This window comes from Cherax quadricarinatus, chromosome 14 (assembly GCF_038502225.1).
Source record: "Cherax quadricarinatus isolate ZL_2023a chromosome 14, ASM3850222v1, whole genome shotgun sequence".
Classification (NCBI taxonomy): Eukaryota; Metazoa; Arthropoda; class Malacostraca; order Decapoda; family Parastacidae; genus Cherax; species Cherax quadricarinatus.
Window position 1 is genome coordinate 25,871,217 of NC_091305.1, and position 15,000 is coordinate 25,886,216.

The window sequence follows — 15,000 nt, forward strand, 5'->3', positions numbered from 1 at the left end:
ATGACGTACCTAGAAAAATTGAAGGGAAGGCTGCTCGAGAGGCGGGAATTAGGTACACGAGGGCACGGTTGAAAGCTGAAATTACAGAGGAGACACAGGGATATTAACAACTACTTTCTCTAACCCAAGGTAATGAAGAAATAGACTACCCTAGACAGAGAGGTGGTAGGTGCAACAAGGTCTAAACATATCCTTAAATATAGGTAACGTAGGGTTTATTATGCCAGAATATGAGCCCCAGTAATGGCCTGTTTAGGGGTAAGGCTAGGAGCCGAGACTCGATTTCTGCATCTTCAATTAACAAAAAAAAATTTAATATAAAACACACACACACACACACACACACACACACACACACACACACACACACACACACACACACACACACACACACACACACACACACACACACACACATACTTTGTTATTATCTTCCTACATTACACCTGTTAACTTTTGATTGGAACACCTGTGTCCATCTGTGTATGTGGGGAGAGAGATGGCCTCGTTATACTCAACTGTGTATGAGAGATAGAGAGAGGGAGAGACAAAGAGAGAGAGAGAGAGAGAGAGAGAGAGAGAGAGAGAGAGAGAGAGAGAGAGAGAGAGAGAGAGAGAGAGAGAGCCTGCCTGTTAATACCCTTCAATAAAAACCAACCCACAAAATTAAAACCCTAACCTGACCAAAGTTTGTGTCAGTCCTAGACCCATTATAAAGTCTCGCTTGCTTAATAATGGTCCGGAACCGTCTGAAATGTCGCTCCTCTTTTTATTTTCCAATTTGAGCTTTTGTTTCGAAAAGTTCCATCCATGCCATTGTCGCCCTTTTGTTGTAAACTTGCTCCGCAGCAATTACAGTTAGCATAAGCAGGCACTAAACTCGTACGGGTCATACAGCACCTGGTGTAGAAAAGGAGATAATCAAGTTTGATCTAAGGAAGGGGAGGGAAGCTTCAATATTTTTTTGTGGCTGACTTGGTTCTCCTCAGATACTGAGGCGTCTAACATTTGCGTAGCACACAGTCCTACAATGTGTGGCGTGTGTTTAAGGTGTGAATGTGATTGTGGCTAACAGGCGTGGCTAATTAGCGTGGGTTTGGCTAATGGATGTGATCGTAGTTGAAGAGGTGTGGGCGTTGCTAATAAGTGTGGTCTTGGTTAATGGCTTTCCGAGTGGGCAGTGAATGTGAGTGACCAATGGGTAAGGGCGTGACTCAATGGCGTGGGCGTGGATGGGGTGTGGTGGTGTGGGCGTGGTGTGAACGTGGGTGACTGGCTGCTGGTGCAATATTGATAGCGGCTGAGAGGGACTGGTGGAGGGGTGAGCGTGTACCTCGGCAGACACACCAGGGAGGAGCTGTCGCACGACAAGAACTAGCCAAAGTATGCTCCTGCATTATTTCTTCCCTTACCCGACCACCTCTGCCTAGCCCTGGTAATCCCTGGGATCTTGTAACCTCTGGGACCTTGTAGTCTCTGGGACCTTGTAGTCTCTGGGACCTTGTAGTCTCTGGGACCTTGTAGTCTCCAGGATCTGCAGTCTCGGATCCCTTGTACTCTCAGAGACGTCCTACTCTCAGAGTACCGGTAGTGTCATGACTTTTCTGCATTCTCAGTCTGCCGAATAATCCTAGTTTTAGCACTCAGATTAAAGCACACAATTAAAACATATACAAGCACTACCATAAAGATCCCTCACGTCAGGGCACCACCACTCAAACTAAGGCACCCAACGCCTCAAAACACAAACTGGCTTGACTCAGTCGGGCACTTGTTTACGCCCCCGGAGTCAACATTTGCACTAATATTTTCTTTTCGCACCCAGACCACTCAACAGCAACAACATTGCCGTCGACGAAATAAACAGAAGCAGAAATCATTTGTCAAAAAGAAAGCCATGCCATTTCGAAATGCATTTCAGGAAACTGAATGTCAGATGTTGTGTAAATACCCTGTACTGTCCTCATTCCAGTGTATATTTGTGAATATAGTCATTTGTTATATATATATATATATATATATATATATATATATATATATATATATATATATATATATATATATATATATATATATGTACGTGTGTGTGTGTGTGTGTGTGTGTGTATAACTTGTATAATTCAATTCTCCCACCATCGGGGAAACACAAATAAATTAAAACTATAATGCCAACGAAAGAAAAATAAAGTCAGACGAATGAAAAATAAATAAAAAAAAAAAACAAAGCAAACACAAATGGAAGGCCATGAGAGAAGTTTATTCTTTTTGATGTCGTTAGTTTAAGGATTTTTTTTTTCAGTAGTTTGTGAACTTTTTTTTTTTACAGTGCTTCTGCGGGGATACCAGTTGTCCTCCCTGACTTGTTCCTCCCGGGGATACCAGTTGTCCTCCCTGACTTGTTCCTCCCGGGGATACCAGTTGTCCTCCCTGACTTGTTCCTCCCGGGGATACCAGTTGTCCTCCCTGACTTGTTCCTCCCGGGGATACCAGTTGTCCTCCCTGACTTGTTCCTCCCGGGGATACCAGTTGTCCTCCCTGACTTGTTCCTCCCGGGGATACCGGTCATTCCCTGTGACTCATGACACATTCCTCCAGGAGGATACCATTCATTCCCTGTTACTCATGACTCATTACCCTTGACTCATGACTCATTACCCTTGACTCATGACTCATTACCCTTGACTCATGACTCATTCCTCCCGGGGGGTACCATTCATTCTTCGTGACTCATGACTCATTCCTCCCGGGGGATACCATTCATTCTTCGTGACTTATGACTCATTCCTCCCGGGGGATGCCATTCATTCCCTGTGACTCATGACTCATTCCCCTTGACTCATGACTCATTCCTCCCGGGGGATACCATTCATTCTTCGTGACTCATGACCCATTCCTCCCGGGAGATACCATTCATTCCCCGTGACTTATGACTCATTCCTAGCGGGGGATACCATTCATTCTTCGTGACTCATGACCCATTCCTCCCGGGAGATATCATTCATTCCCAGTGACTTATGACTCATTCCTCCAGGGGGCTACCATTCATTCCCCGTGACTTATGGCTCATTCCTAGCGGGGGATACCATTCATTCCCCGTGACTCATGACTCATTCCTCCGGGGGTATCATTCCCCGTGACTCATGACTCATTTCTCCCGGGGGATACCATTCATTCTCCGTGACTCATGACTCATTCCTCCCTGGGGGTACCATTCATTCCCCGTGACTTATGACTCATTCCTCCCTGGGGATACCATTCATTCCCCGTGACTCATGACTCATTCCTCCCGGGGTATGCCATTCATTCGCCGTGACTCATGACTCATTCCTCCCTGGGGGTACCATTCATTCCCCGTGACTTATGACTCATTCCTCCCTGGGGATACCATTCATTCCCCGTGACTCATGACTCATTCCTCCCGGGGTATGCCATTCATTCGCCGTGACTCATGATTCATTCCTCCCGGAGGATACCGGTCATTCTTCGTTACTCATTCCTCCCGGGGATACCATTCATTCCCTGTTACTCATGACTCATTATCCTTGACTCATGACTCATTCCTCCTGGGGGGTACCATTCATTCTCCGTGACTTATGACTCATTCCTCCCGGGGGTACCATTCATTCCCCGAGACTCATGGCTCATTCCTCCCGGGGGATGCCATTCATTCCCTGTGGCTCATGACTCATTCCCCTTGACTCATGACTCATTCCTCCCTGGGGATACCATTCATTCCCCGTGACTCATGACTCATTCCTCCCGGGGTATGCCATTCATTCGCCGTGACTCATGATTCATTCCTCCCGGAGGATACCGGTCATTCTTCGGGACTCATTCCTCCCGGGGGATGCCATTCATTCCCCGTGACTCATTCCTCCCGGGGAATATCATTCCCCGCGACTCATGACTCATTCCTCAAGGGGGATACCGTTCATTCCTTGTGATTCATGACTCGTTCCCTTGACTCATGACTCATTCCTTCCGGGGAGTACCGTTCATTCTCCGTGACTCATGACTCATTCCTCCGGGGGGTACCATTCATTCCCCGTGACTCATGACTCATTCCTCCCGGGGGATAAGATTCATTCCCCGTGACTCATGACTCATTCCTCCCGGGGGATACCATTCATTCCCTGTGACTCATGACTCATTCGTCTCGGGGGATACCATTCATTTCCCGTTATTCATGACTCATTCCTCTCGGGGGATACCATTCATTCCCGGTGACTCATGATTCATTCTTCCCGGAGAATACCGGTCATTCTTCGTGACTCATTCCTCCCGGGGGATACCATTCATTCCCCGTGACTTATTCCTCTAGGGGAATATTCATTCCCCGCGACTCATGACTCATTCCTCCCGGGGGATACCATTGGTTCCCTGTGACTCATGACTCATTCCCCTTAACTCATGACTCATTCCTCCCGGGAGTACCATTCATTCCCCGTGACTCATGACTCATTCCTCCAGGGGTTACCATTCATTCCCTGTGACTCATGACTCATTTCCCTTGACTAATGACTCATTCCTCCGGGGGGATACCATTCATTCTCCGTGACTCATGACTCATTCCTATCGTGGGATACCATTCATTCCCCGTGACTCATGACTCATTTCTTCCGGGGGATACCATTGATTCCTCGTGACTCATGACTCATTCCTCCCGAGGGATACCATTCATTCCCCTTGACTCATGATTCGTTCCTATCTCGGGATACCATTAATTCCCCGTGACTCATGATTCATTCCTCCCGGAGGATACCAGTCATTCGTCGTGACTTATTCCTCCCGGAGAATACCATTCATTCCCCGCGACTCATGACTCATTCCTCCTGGGGGGTACCATTCATTCCCCGTGATTTATGACTCATTCCTCCCGGGGGATACCATTCATTCCTCGTGGCTCATGACTCATTCCTATCGTGGGATACCATTAATTTCCCGTGACTCATGACTCATTCCTCCCGGAGGATACCGGTCATTCTTCGTGACTCATTCCTCCCGGGGGATACCATTCATTCCCCGTGACTCATTCCTCCCGGGGAATATTCATTCCCCGCGACTCATGACTCATTCCTCCCGGGGAATATTCATTCCCCGCGACTCATGACTCATTCCTCCCGGGGGATACCATTCATTCCCTGTGACTCATGACTCATTCCCCGTGACTCATGACTCATTCCTCCCGGAGGATACCATTCGCTCATGACTCATTCCCCTTGACTCATGACTCATTCCTCCCATAGGAACGCTTGGAAGCACTTGACTTGTACTCGTTGGAACGCAGGAGAGAGAGATATATCATAATCTACACTTGGAAAATCCTGGAAGGAATGGTCCCAAATCTGCACACACAAATCACTCCCTACGAAAGTAAAAGACTGGGCAGGCGATGCAAAATATCCCAATTAAAAGTAGGGGCGCCATTGGTACACTAAGAGAAAACACCATAAGTGCCCAGGGCCCAAGACTGTTCAACAGCCTCCCACCAAGCATACCTGGAGGTTACCTGGAGGTTATTCCGGGGATCAACGCCCCCGCGGCCCGGTCCATGACCAGGCCTCCCGATGGATCAGGGCCTGATCAACTAGGCTGTTACTGCTGGCCGCACGCAGTCCGACGTACGAGCCACAGCCCGGCTGATCCGGCACTGACTTTAGGTATCTGTCCAGCTCTCTCTTGAAGGCAGCCAGGGGTTTATTGGCAATTCCCCTAATGCTTGATGGGAGGCTGTTGAACAGTTTTGGGCCCCGGACACTTATGGTGTTTTCTCTTAGTGTACCAATGGCGCCCCTACTTTTTATTGGCGGCATTTTGCATCGCCTGCCCAGTCTTTTACTTTCGTAGGGAGTGATTTCTGTGTGCAGATTTGGGACCATTCCTTCCAAGATTTTCCAAGTGTAGATTATGATATATCTCTCCCTCCTGCGTTCCAACGAGTACAAGTCAAGTGCTTCCAAGCGTTCCCAGTAGTTAATGTGCTTGACAGAACTTATTCGTGCAGTAAAGGATCTCTGTACACTCTCTAGATCTGCGATTTCACCTGCTTTGTATGGAGATGTTAATGTACAGCAGTATTCCAGCCTAGAGAGAACAAGTGATTTGAAAAGGATCATCATGGGCTTGGCATCTCTCGTTTTGAAAGTTCTCATTATCCATCCTATCATTTTCTTTGCACGTGCGATCGTGGCACTGTTGTGATCCTTGAAAGTGAGATCCTCAGACATTACTACTCCCAGGTCCCTTACATTATTTTTCCGCTCTATTGTATGGCCGGAGTCAGTAGTATACTCTGTTCTAGTTATTATCTCCTCCAGTTTTCCATAACGGAGTAGTTGGAATTTGTCCTCATTGAACATCATATTGTTTACCGTTGCCCACTGGAAAACTTTGTTTATATCTTCTTGGAGGTTAACCGCGTACTCAGCAGATGACAGCCTCATGCAGATCCTAGTATCATCCGCAAAGGATGATACGGTGCTGTGGTGTATATCTCTGTTTATGTCTGATATGAGGATAAGGAATAAGATGGGGGCGAGTACTGTGCCTTGTGGAACAGAGCTCTTCACTATGGCAGCCTCCGATTTAACTCTGTTGACCACTACTCTTTGTGTTCGATTTGTTAGGAAGTTGAAGATCCATCTCCCCACTTTCCCAGTTATTCCTTTAGCACGTATAAGAGGAATTATCAATAAACCCCTGGCTGCCTTCAAGAGGGAACTGGACAGATACCTAAAATCAGTGCCGGATCAGCCGGGCTGTGGCTCGTACGTTGGACTACGTGCGGCCAGTAGTAACAGCCTGGTTGATCAGGCCCTGATCCACCGGAGGCCTGGTCGTGGACCGGATCGCGGGGACGTTGATCCCCGGAATAACCTCCAGGTAGACTGCAGGTAGGATACCAGTCATTCTTTGTGACTCATTCCTCCCGGAGGATACCATTCATTTCCCGTGACTCATGACTCATTTCTTTCCTGAACAACGGCATCAATCTGCGACTCGTTATTCATCTCCTTAATCATTTACTCATTTCCCTGTGGCCACCATTCCTGGGTGGTTGTGTACTCACCCTTGACCAACATTCTCTGGGGGGTGACCTTACGCGCCTCTGTTTGTAGTTGTCCCTTTTGAGCCCCTCATATGCTCGCGTGGCACTCCTCCCCGAGGGGAGTGAGGGGAGACGAGGGCTGCAGATTGAGCCTCTGGAGGGCCAAACCCCTCGACTGCCCGCCTGCCTTTCTCCACCAGCGGTCAATGCGGCCTTTCACAGCTGAAGCAAGTGTCCCTCTCTCTTTTACCTAGAGGACTCCTCTGTGATTCCTTGGTACTCTTTATCTCTGACTTTCATCTTGCTCCCTCATTATCTCCCTTTTTCCTCGTTTTCTCTTTTCTCCTTACCCCATCCTGCCTTTTCTACCCCATTTTATCCTCTCTTCTTTTACCGCTCTCTTTTTTCAACTCTCTGCATTTTCCTTTAGATTTCTCCTATTTCTAGGTGTTTCCTTTGCCTTTTCCCGTGTTTTTCTCTGAATTTTCTTTTCGAAGTTGAGAATTATCTTATATCAATTCCGTTTTTCTTTAAAACCTCAATTTTCTCCTCCGAGTCTCACTTTCTCCTCTAAGCATCACTCTCTCCTCTAAGCATCATCCTTATCTTTACACCCCTCCCTCATCCCTAGCCCCATCGCTTTTTTCTCACTTCTCTTCATCTCCGTTCCTTGCTTCCTCATCCCCCGCCCTCAGAGTATTTTTCACCCTCCCACTCGTCCTGTCCTCCACTTCTCACCCTCTCCTACACTTCTCATCTTCTCCTCTAGCTCCTCCTTGCCATCCTCTTCTGCTTTCCAGCTTTTAACCTCGAGTGCCAACAGGTCGTTTATCCCATTAGTGTATGCACTAGTACACTCTGCTTATTTAGATTTATTTTTTATTCCAATTTATGATCTTAATATTGATTTGAAGAAATTCAGGATTGTAGAGATGTTTTGACGCCTCGGGACAGTTGTTCAGGATATGATGATGGATCAATGTTATAACACGATACCACAGGATTTTATGATGGATCAGTGTTATAACACATTACCACAGGATTTTATGATGCTTCAGTGTTATTACACACCAGCAAGATGTCCAGACAAGCTCTTGACATCGTTATACACAGAAATCACTCCCTGCGAAAGTAAAAGACTGGGCAGGCGATGCAAAATGCCCCCAATAAAAAGTATTGGCGCCATTGGTACACTAAGGGAAAACACCATAAGTGTCCGGGGCCCAAAACTGTTCAACAGCCTCCCATCAAGCATTAGGGGAATTACCAATAAACCCCTGGCTGCCTTCAAGAGAGAGCTGGACAGATACCTAAAGTCAGTGCCGGATCAGCCGGGCTGTGGCTCGTACGTTGGACTGCGTGTGGCCAGAAGTAACAGCCTAGTTGATCAGGCCCTGATCCATCGGGAGGCCTGATCATGGACCGGGCCGCGGGGGCGTTGATCCCCGGAATAACTTCCAGGTAACCAGGTATCTCCTTTCCTTCGCTAGTGACTTCGCCGTTATTTTTTCCCCCATTTTCTTCGATGTGTTGCTTTAAGGGAGCGCTTAGTCCCATAAAAACACTGGCGTGTGGTTCGTGGGGATTCAGAATGTAAGACAGCTGCCACTGACAGCTTCAAAAAAAGAGAAACAACCACAACATATTCCTCGCTCAGTGAATTAGGATTATTAGTATGTAGAAAGAGCTAAACCCGAATGGGTCGTTCGGCGCAAGGAGTGGTGTAGATTCGATCCTTCATCTGCCAATAGACAGGAAATTCGAATTAATAGACTTGATAATGATTCACTAGGGACCGAAACTTCGTCTTACGTTTCCCCTTTCAAGGTACAGAGGATCGAGTCTCCACCACTACATACGATGAATCACTCTAACGGGTTTAGAGCTTCTAATAATAATAATAATAATTCACTCCCAGGTGTGAGTTGTAAATTAATCCTGCCTCAGTATTATGACGTATTCTTTATCTCTTTTACCATTAATGTTATAAAGTGGTTAGTTATTGGCCAAGATTTTCTGTGTATTCGTACACACACTCTTCACCTTTCTTTCTTCCCCACCCCCCTGTGGTACAGGTGGTACAAGAGTCTCTACGTGTACCTGGCAGTGATCTTCACCTAGTGTACCACTCCAGCAGTGTGGCCGGCTACCTCTCCACACTGCTGCTGCAGCTTACACCCATGGAGGTGCCTGCTTCACTCTCCATGGTGCACCTCAAGGTAGGTTTCTCCTCCAGGGTATTTTTTTATAGGTAGATTCTTCCATGGTGCTTTTCCTACTAGACTGTGTCTCTTACGGTAGGTTCCTATGCGAACCTTCTCAAGACTCATAATCCTTCTCAAGGCTGGTTCTCCCTTCACGATTCTCTTTGTGGTGGTTCCTCCTCCATGGTTCTACTCAAGGTACGTTCCTCCTCCATGGTTCTACTCAAGGTACGTTCCTCCTCCATGGTTCTACTCAAAGTAGATTCCTCTATGAGTTTTCTCAAGGAGGATTCCTCTGTGAGTTTTCCTATATGAGTTTTCTTAAGGTAGGTCTCTCTGAGTTTTCTCAAGGTAGGTCTCTCTGAGTTTTCTCAAGGTAGGTTCCTCTGTGAGCCAGCTCAAGGTAGGTTCCTCTATGAGTTTTCTCAAGGTAGGTTCCTCTGTGAGCCAGCTCAAGGTAGGTTCCTTTATGAGTCTTCTCAGTCTAGGTTTCTCTACGAGTTTTCTCAAGGGAAGTTTCTCTAAGAGTCATCTCAAAGTAGATTCCTTGAGATATTTCCTTGGGTTATATCGTAATTAAATACAAGTTCTATTACTTTACAATACACACACTGAAGAGAGATTTAAATTATTGAATCATACAGAAAAGGGAAGGGACTTTAATGGAAAGATTTTTGCTAGCTCTCGTCTGCCCTTATTTGATATTTTTTAATTTTGTTTTGCCTAGTAACATCATGTTTTTCCACTTTTCTTACCCTCTCCCTCTCCTTCAGGTGACACTCGAAGGTTCCGTGTTCGAGAAGGTGTTCGAGGCTGACCCCAACATCACCTATACCTTCACCTGGAACAAGAGGAATGTGTACAAGCAGAAGGTGAGGCTTAAATGTTTGATGGATGCCTCAGTTCTTGTGATATATTGGGTATTTCTTAAATATATGCCAGAGTTATTTACACACTTGTTCTCATTCGCCTTTTTCTAAACAACTGAATGCCCATCGTATCTGACTTGTGAGGTATGACCTAGAACAGGGCACTGGGCCATTACTATGTCACCTGGATTAAATGATATAGGTATTGCTGCTATTTCAAACTGCTTCTTCCTCCACAAATTCTATACTTCACTACCCTTGCTCTCTCATCCGAACCATGACTCCTCCATACCTCCCTGTCCACACCCTGTCATAACTCTCCCTCCCAAACATCCCACACTTGTTTTTCCTTCTCACAATTATCCCACACCCTCTTCACACCACCTGTACCTGCCTCCTGCTCCCATCACCCTTATAATCACACCTGACTCTCCTGCCCACAGGTATATGGTGAAGCAACGGCGCTTGTATCTGTGGGTTACGAGTATGTGACGTGCACCAGTGTGCTGTGGGAGACACTCACGGCCACCCTGCATGGATTCCACATGGACATTTCCGACGTGGGAGGCTGGAACCTCGACATCCACCACATGTACAATTTCGAAGCCGGTTAGTCCACTTCCCAGTCGTCTCTCTTTTAATGCATCACTGACTTTGTTTAAACCAGTTTTTGGTGTTTCTGGGTAATGAGGAAATGCACGTAGATTTATGTATGTATACTTTTTTTTTATCTGTCACTAGTTTTTCATCGGTTTCTGTTTCATATCTTCCTAGCTGCTCCTGTTTTTCTACTGCCACTTCCTTTACCAATCCATTCTGTTTCGCCCCCTCTTCTCTAGCTCCTTCTTTTTCTTCCTTTACCACCACATACTCTCATGCTCATTATCTTTATGGTTCCTTAATTCCACATCTTTCTTTCTCAGTTTATTCTATTTTACACTTGTTCCTCCAGTCCTCCTTTCAGTAGCTTCCATCTCTTTCCGCTTTATCACCGTTAATTTCTCTTGTATACGTCAATTCACAGTTATGGCACCCAGTGCCAGTCTGCGTCGTACAAACCCGCACACACACATGTAATACACAGATAACCCGCACATAAAAGAGAGAAGCTTACGACGACGTTTCGGTCCGACTTGGACCATTGACAAAGTCGTAAGCTTCTCTCTTTTATGTGCGGGTTATTTGTGTATCGTTCCAGTCACGGTATTGTGCCTTTTTGTTATTTACACACATGTAATCACCTGGAAGACCTCTTCCCTTCCTCGAGTCTCTAAACAGTTACTAAAAGAGCCCCGGTTTCCACCTGCCCAGGTCTGCTACAGCGTGGTGACGGGTCGACGATGAGCCTGCGAGAGGCGCCGCGGCTGGTGTCACCGCTGATGGGGACGGGGTCGCAGCGGCAGGTTGTGTGTCGCCATTGTTCCGGCCTCGCCCGAGACGCCCAGCTCCTTACCCCTACCAGCCTCGCCGCCGGCCCCGACGGATCCGTCTATGTGGGAGACTTCAACCTTCTGCGCAGGGTCACTCCGGACGGCATGGTCTACACTCTCCTACAGCTCAGGTGAGGATCTTCAAGCTCAGGTGATAGAAACTCTCTCCAACTTTCAGTTCGGGTGAAGGACTTCTTCAGGTGAGAGCCTCTCTTTCCACCAGCACTAGCACAGGTGAAGGACTCGGTTCTCTCACTCTCAGCTAAAGTGAGAATCTCTTCCTTTTGCTCCCTGCTCATGTGAGGTTTTCTCCCCCAACTCCCGGTTTAAAGTGAAGGCCTCTCCCCCGCTCCCAGTAATTTTGTTATTTTGTCTAGTGTGCCAACCAGACTACGGTAGATTTTGCCAGAGTATTAAACCGCGTGTCACCTTCGTCAGGTAACCTTCTTGATACATTTAATGCTGCACTATCATGGCTAAACTTTTTTTCTCTCTCTACAGTGCGACGCAGGTGTCCTATGGGTACCACATTGCCGTGTCTCCAGCTGACGGTCAGGTTTACGTCAGCGACCCAGAGAAATATAAGGTTGTGCGGGTCCTCTCCCTCACCGACGTCACTGAACCCAGTACAAACTCGGAGACCGTCGCTGGTAACGGCGAGCGATGCATCCCAGGTGAGTCACTCGCCAGCTGTACCCTGGCTGGTGGTTTGTCTCTCGGTAACCTCCTCCAATTCTCTATCTGCTATCTCCTTCATTTCTCCTCTTCCTTTGAATCCTTGTTGCCTTCTGTCCTCCTCCTCCTCCTCTTCCTCTTGCTTTCCTTTGTCGCCATCTTCCTGGTTTCTGTTGCTTTCATTCTCTTCTCTCTCCTTGTGCTTACCTCCCTTTCTTCTAAGTAAGCCTTTCTACTCCTAATTATTACGCTTCTCTTTCTTATAATTCTCCTCCTCCTCTCATCATCTTTTCAGGTCTTCCGCCTTCCATTTACGAACAAAACGTAATTTGCGTGATTTTGCTTATCTATTGTTGTATTATATATTAGGGCAACATTGCATGTATAAGTAATGATATAGAAGTTGTCAGTATAATAGTAATAATAATAATATCAAAAATATTTTGCAAAAGATAATACTTCAAATGTATATTTTTAGTAAGTAGTGCCTAAAATAATTCGTCAGGCCATTTTCTGATAGTAAGCTCCAAATTTTATTAGTTTTCAAGTGTTTAAAAGATTCAGTGTACAATCATATAATATAAGTGAGTTCCAATGCTCCCTTGACACTGTCTCCTTTGGCGCAGGGGACGAGCGGCACTGCGGGGACCGAGGACCTGCCCGCAAGGCCCGCCTCGCACACCCCAAAGGCCTGGCCATTGCCGCAGACCGCACCATGTACATCGCTGATGGCACCAACATCCGCATGGTGGACCCTCAAGGCGTCATCCACACCCTGATCGGCCACCATGGACACAAGACCCGTTGGAGACCACTCCCCTGCACCGGAGGACTGCCAGCTGCCCAGGTGGAGCTGCAGTGGCCCACAGGTCTTGCTCTCTCCCCCCTCGACGGCTCCCTTCACATCCTCGACGACCACGTAGTATTGCAGGTCACTGCCGATGGTACTGTCCGCGTCAAGGCGGGCACTCCCTTGCACTGTCCAGCCACACAGGATAAGCCAGCTGTTGGTGAGTCATACGCAGACTTTTCAAGTCATTTAAGGACAGTACTTGTTCATGAATAAATCAAGGGTTGGTCGGAGTTCTTTCACTCCTGGTTCTTTCTCTTGCCAGGAGATGTCTCTTATGTGAGAAATATTTGGAAAACTTGATTAGTTATAAGCACATCCTCCTCACACTACATGGCTTCTCTCCTGTCATGCCCTCTTCACCCTTCACTCTACACTCTCCCTACTTTATTTTTCTATTCCTTCAACACACACACCCTCCTGGCTTTCTTTTCCTCCCTAACAACATTCACAATTCCTTATTACACAGCTTACCTAGTCACGTCTCCCTCTCCTCTCTCTCTTTCCTCTCTTCGTGAGAACAGAGCCGTCCCTCCCACTCCCCTTTTAATGAGGACACAAGCTACCCCTCCTATTGTCTATCCTCTCTACGAGAACACAACAAAAACACTATTCCCTCCCACTCTCTCCCCTCACCCCTCATAAGGAGTTAACAAACAGTTAACTCCTTATGTCTTCCCTTGACTTCCCACCAGTAACAAAGCAGTAACTACATAGGCACTCTCACCTTCTCCCCACCAATAACAAAGTACTATCCTCCTAAGCCCTCCTACGAAGTAAATTTATTTAGGTACAGGTATACATAAGAACAGTTACGCAAATTTACACGATTACAATTATCATACATAGTAACACATGTGTAGATTACATAAAATAACCTCCAAAAAATCAGACGAAGTGACTTAGTTCCATTTGGGTCCATGTACTCTACCCCTACACGGGCGACGTAAGTACAAATAGGAAGCGCGTCTGTCTGGCGCTCAGCAGACGGAGGATCAAGCCTCCACCACGTCTTGCGCTGCATAACCCACATGGGTTTTAACGCTTAACATGAATTTAACGAACAAACATCCGCCTAACCTCTCTCCCGGTTGGAATCAGCAAAGTACCATACACTCCAACTCTCTCCCCGGTAGAAACTAACAAAGTACCATACACTCCCACTCTCTCCCAGGTAGAAACTAACAAAGTACCATACACTCCCACTCTCTCCCAGGTAGAAACTAACAAAGTACCATACACTCCCACTCTCTCCCAGGTAGAAACTAACAAAGTACCATACACTCCCACTCTCTCCCCGGTAGAAACCAACAAAGTACCATACACTCCCACTCTCTCCCCGGTAGAAACCAACAAAGTACCATACACTCCCACTCTCTCCCTGGTAGAAACCAACAAAGTACTATACACTCCCACTCTCTCCCTGGTAGAAACCAACAAAGTACTATACACTCCCACTCTCTCCCCGGTAGAAACCAACAAAGTACCATACACTTCCACTCTCTCCCTGGTAGAAACCAACAAAGTACTATACACTCCCACTCTCTCCCCGGTAGAAACCAACAAAGTACCATACACTCCCACTCTCTCCCTGGTAGAAACTAACAAAGTACCATACACTCCCACTCTCTCCCAGGTAGGAACCAACAAACTACCATACACTCCCACTGTCTTACAGCTTTCGAAAAGCAAAATACTAAGTAAATAATTAACACCCCACTCTTCTCCCCTTCTTGCTTCAGGAACTATTATTTCCCATCATCTCACCTGAACTATCAAAGAACAGTCCCATCCCAGGCTCCCCTTACTCCCAGCTGAACCATCAAAGAGCTCTTCCCTCTCCCTGCCATGAATCAAGGAAGAGCTCTGCTATTTCAATCTCTCTCTCTTCCCAACAGGAACCATCACTGGGCTGTCGTTTGCG

General features: G+C 46.8%; 1 protein-coding gene across 6 annotated transcripts in view; it reads left to right on the forward strand.

Annotated features, from left to right (window-relative positions):
• Positions 1-15,000, forward strand: part of Ten-a (tenascin accessory) — a 1,550,399-nt gene that overhangs the window by 1,464,002 nt on the left and 71,397 nt on the right. For all 6 annotated transcript variants that reach the window (XM_070084924.1, XM_070084928.1, XM_070084925.1 and 3 more), the window contains 7 exons: positions 9,124-9,267; positions 10,026-10,124; positions 10,565-10,730; positions 11,433-11,682; positions 12,053-12,225; positions 12,853-13,236; positions 14,975-15,000. The exon at positions 14,975-15,000 is cut by the window's right edge and continues 153 nt beyond it. In XM_070084924.1, coding sequence (XP_069941025.1) covers positions 9,124-9,267; positions 10,026-10,124; positions 10,565-10,730; positions 11,433-11,682; positions 12,053-12,225; positions 12,853-13,236; positions 14,975-15,000 — 1,242 coding nt within the window. The remainder of the gene's footprint in view (positions 1-9,123; positions 9,268-10,025; positions 10,125-10,564; positions 10,731-11,432; positions 11,683-12,052; positions 12,226-12,852; positions 13,237-14,974) is intronic.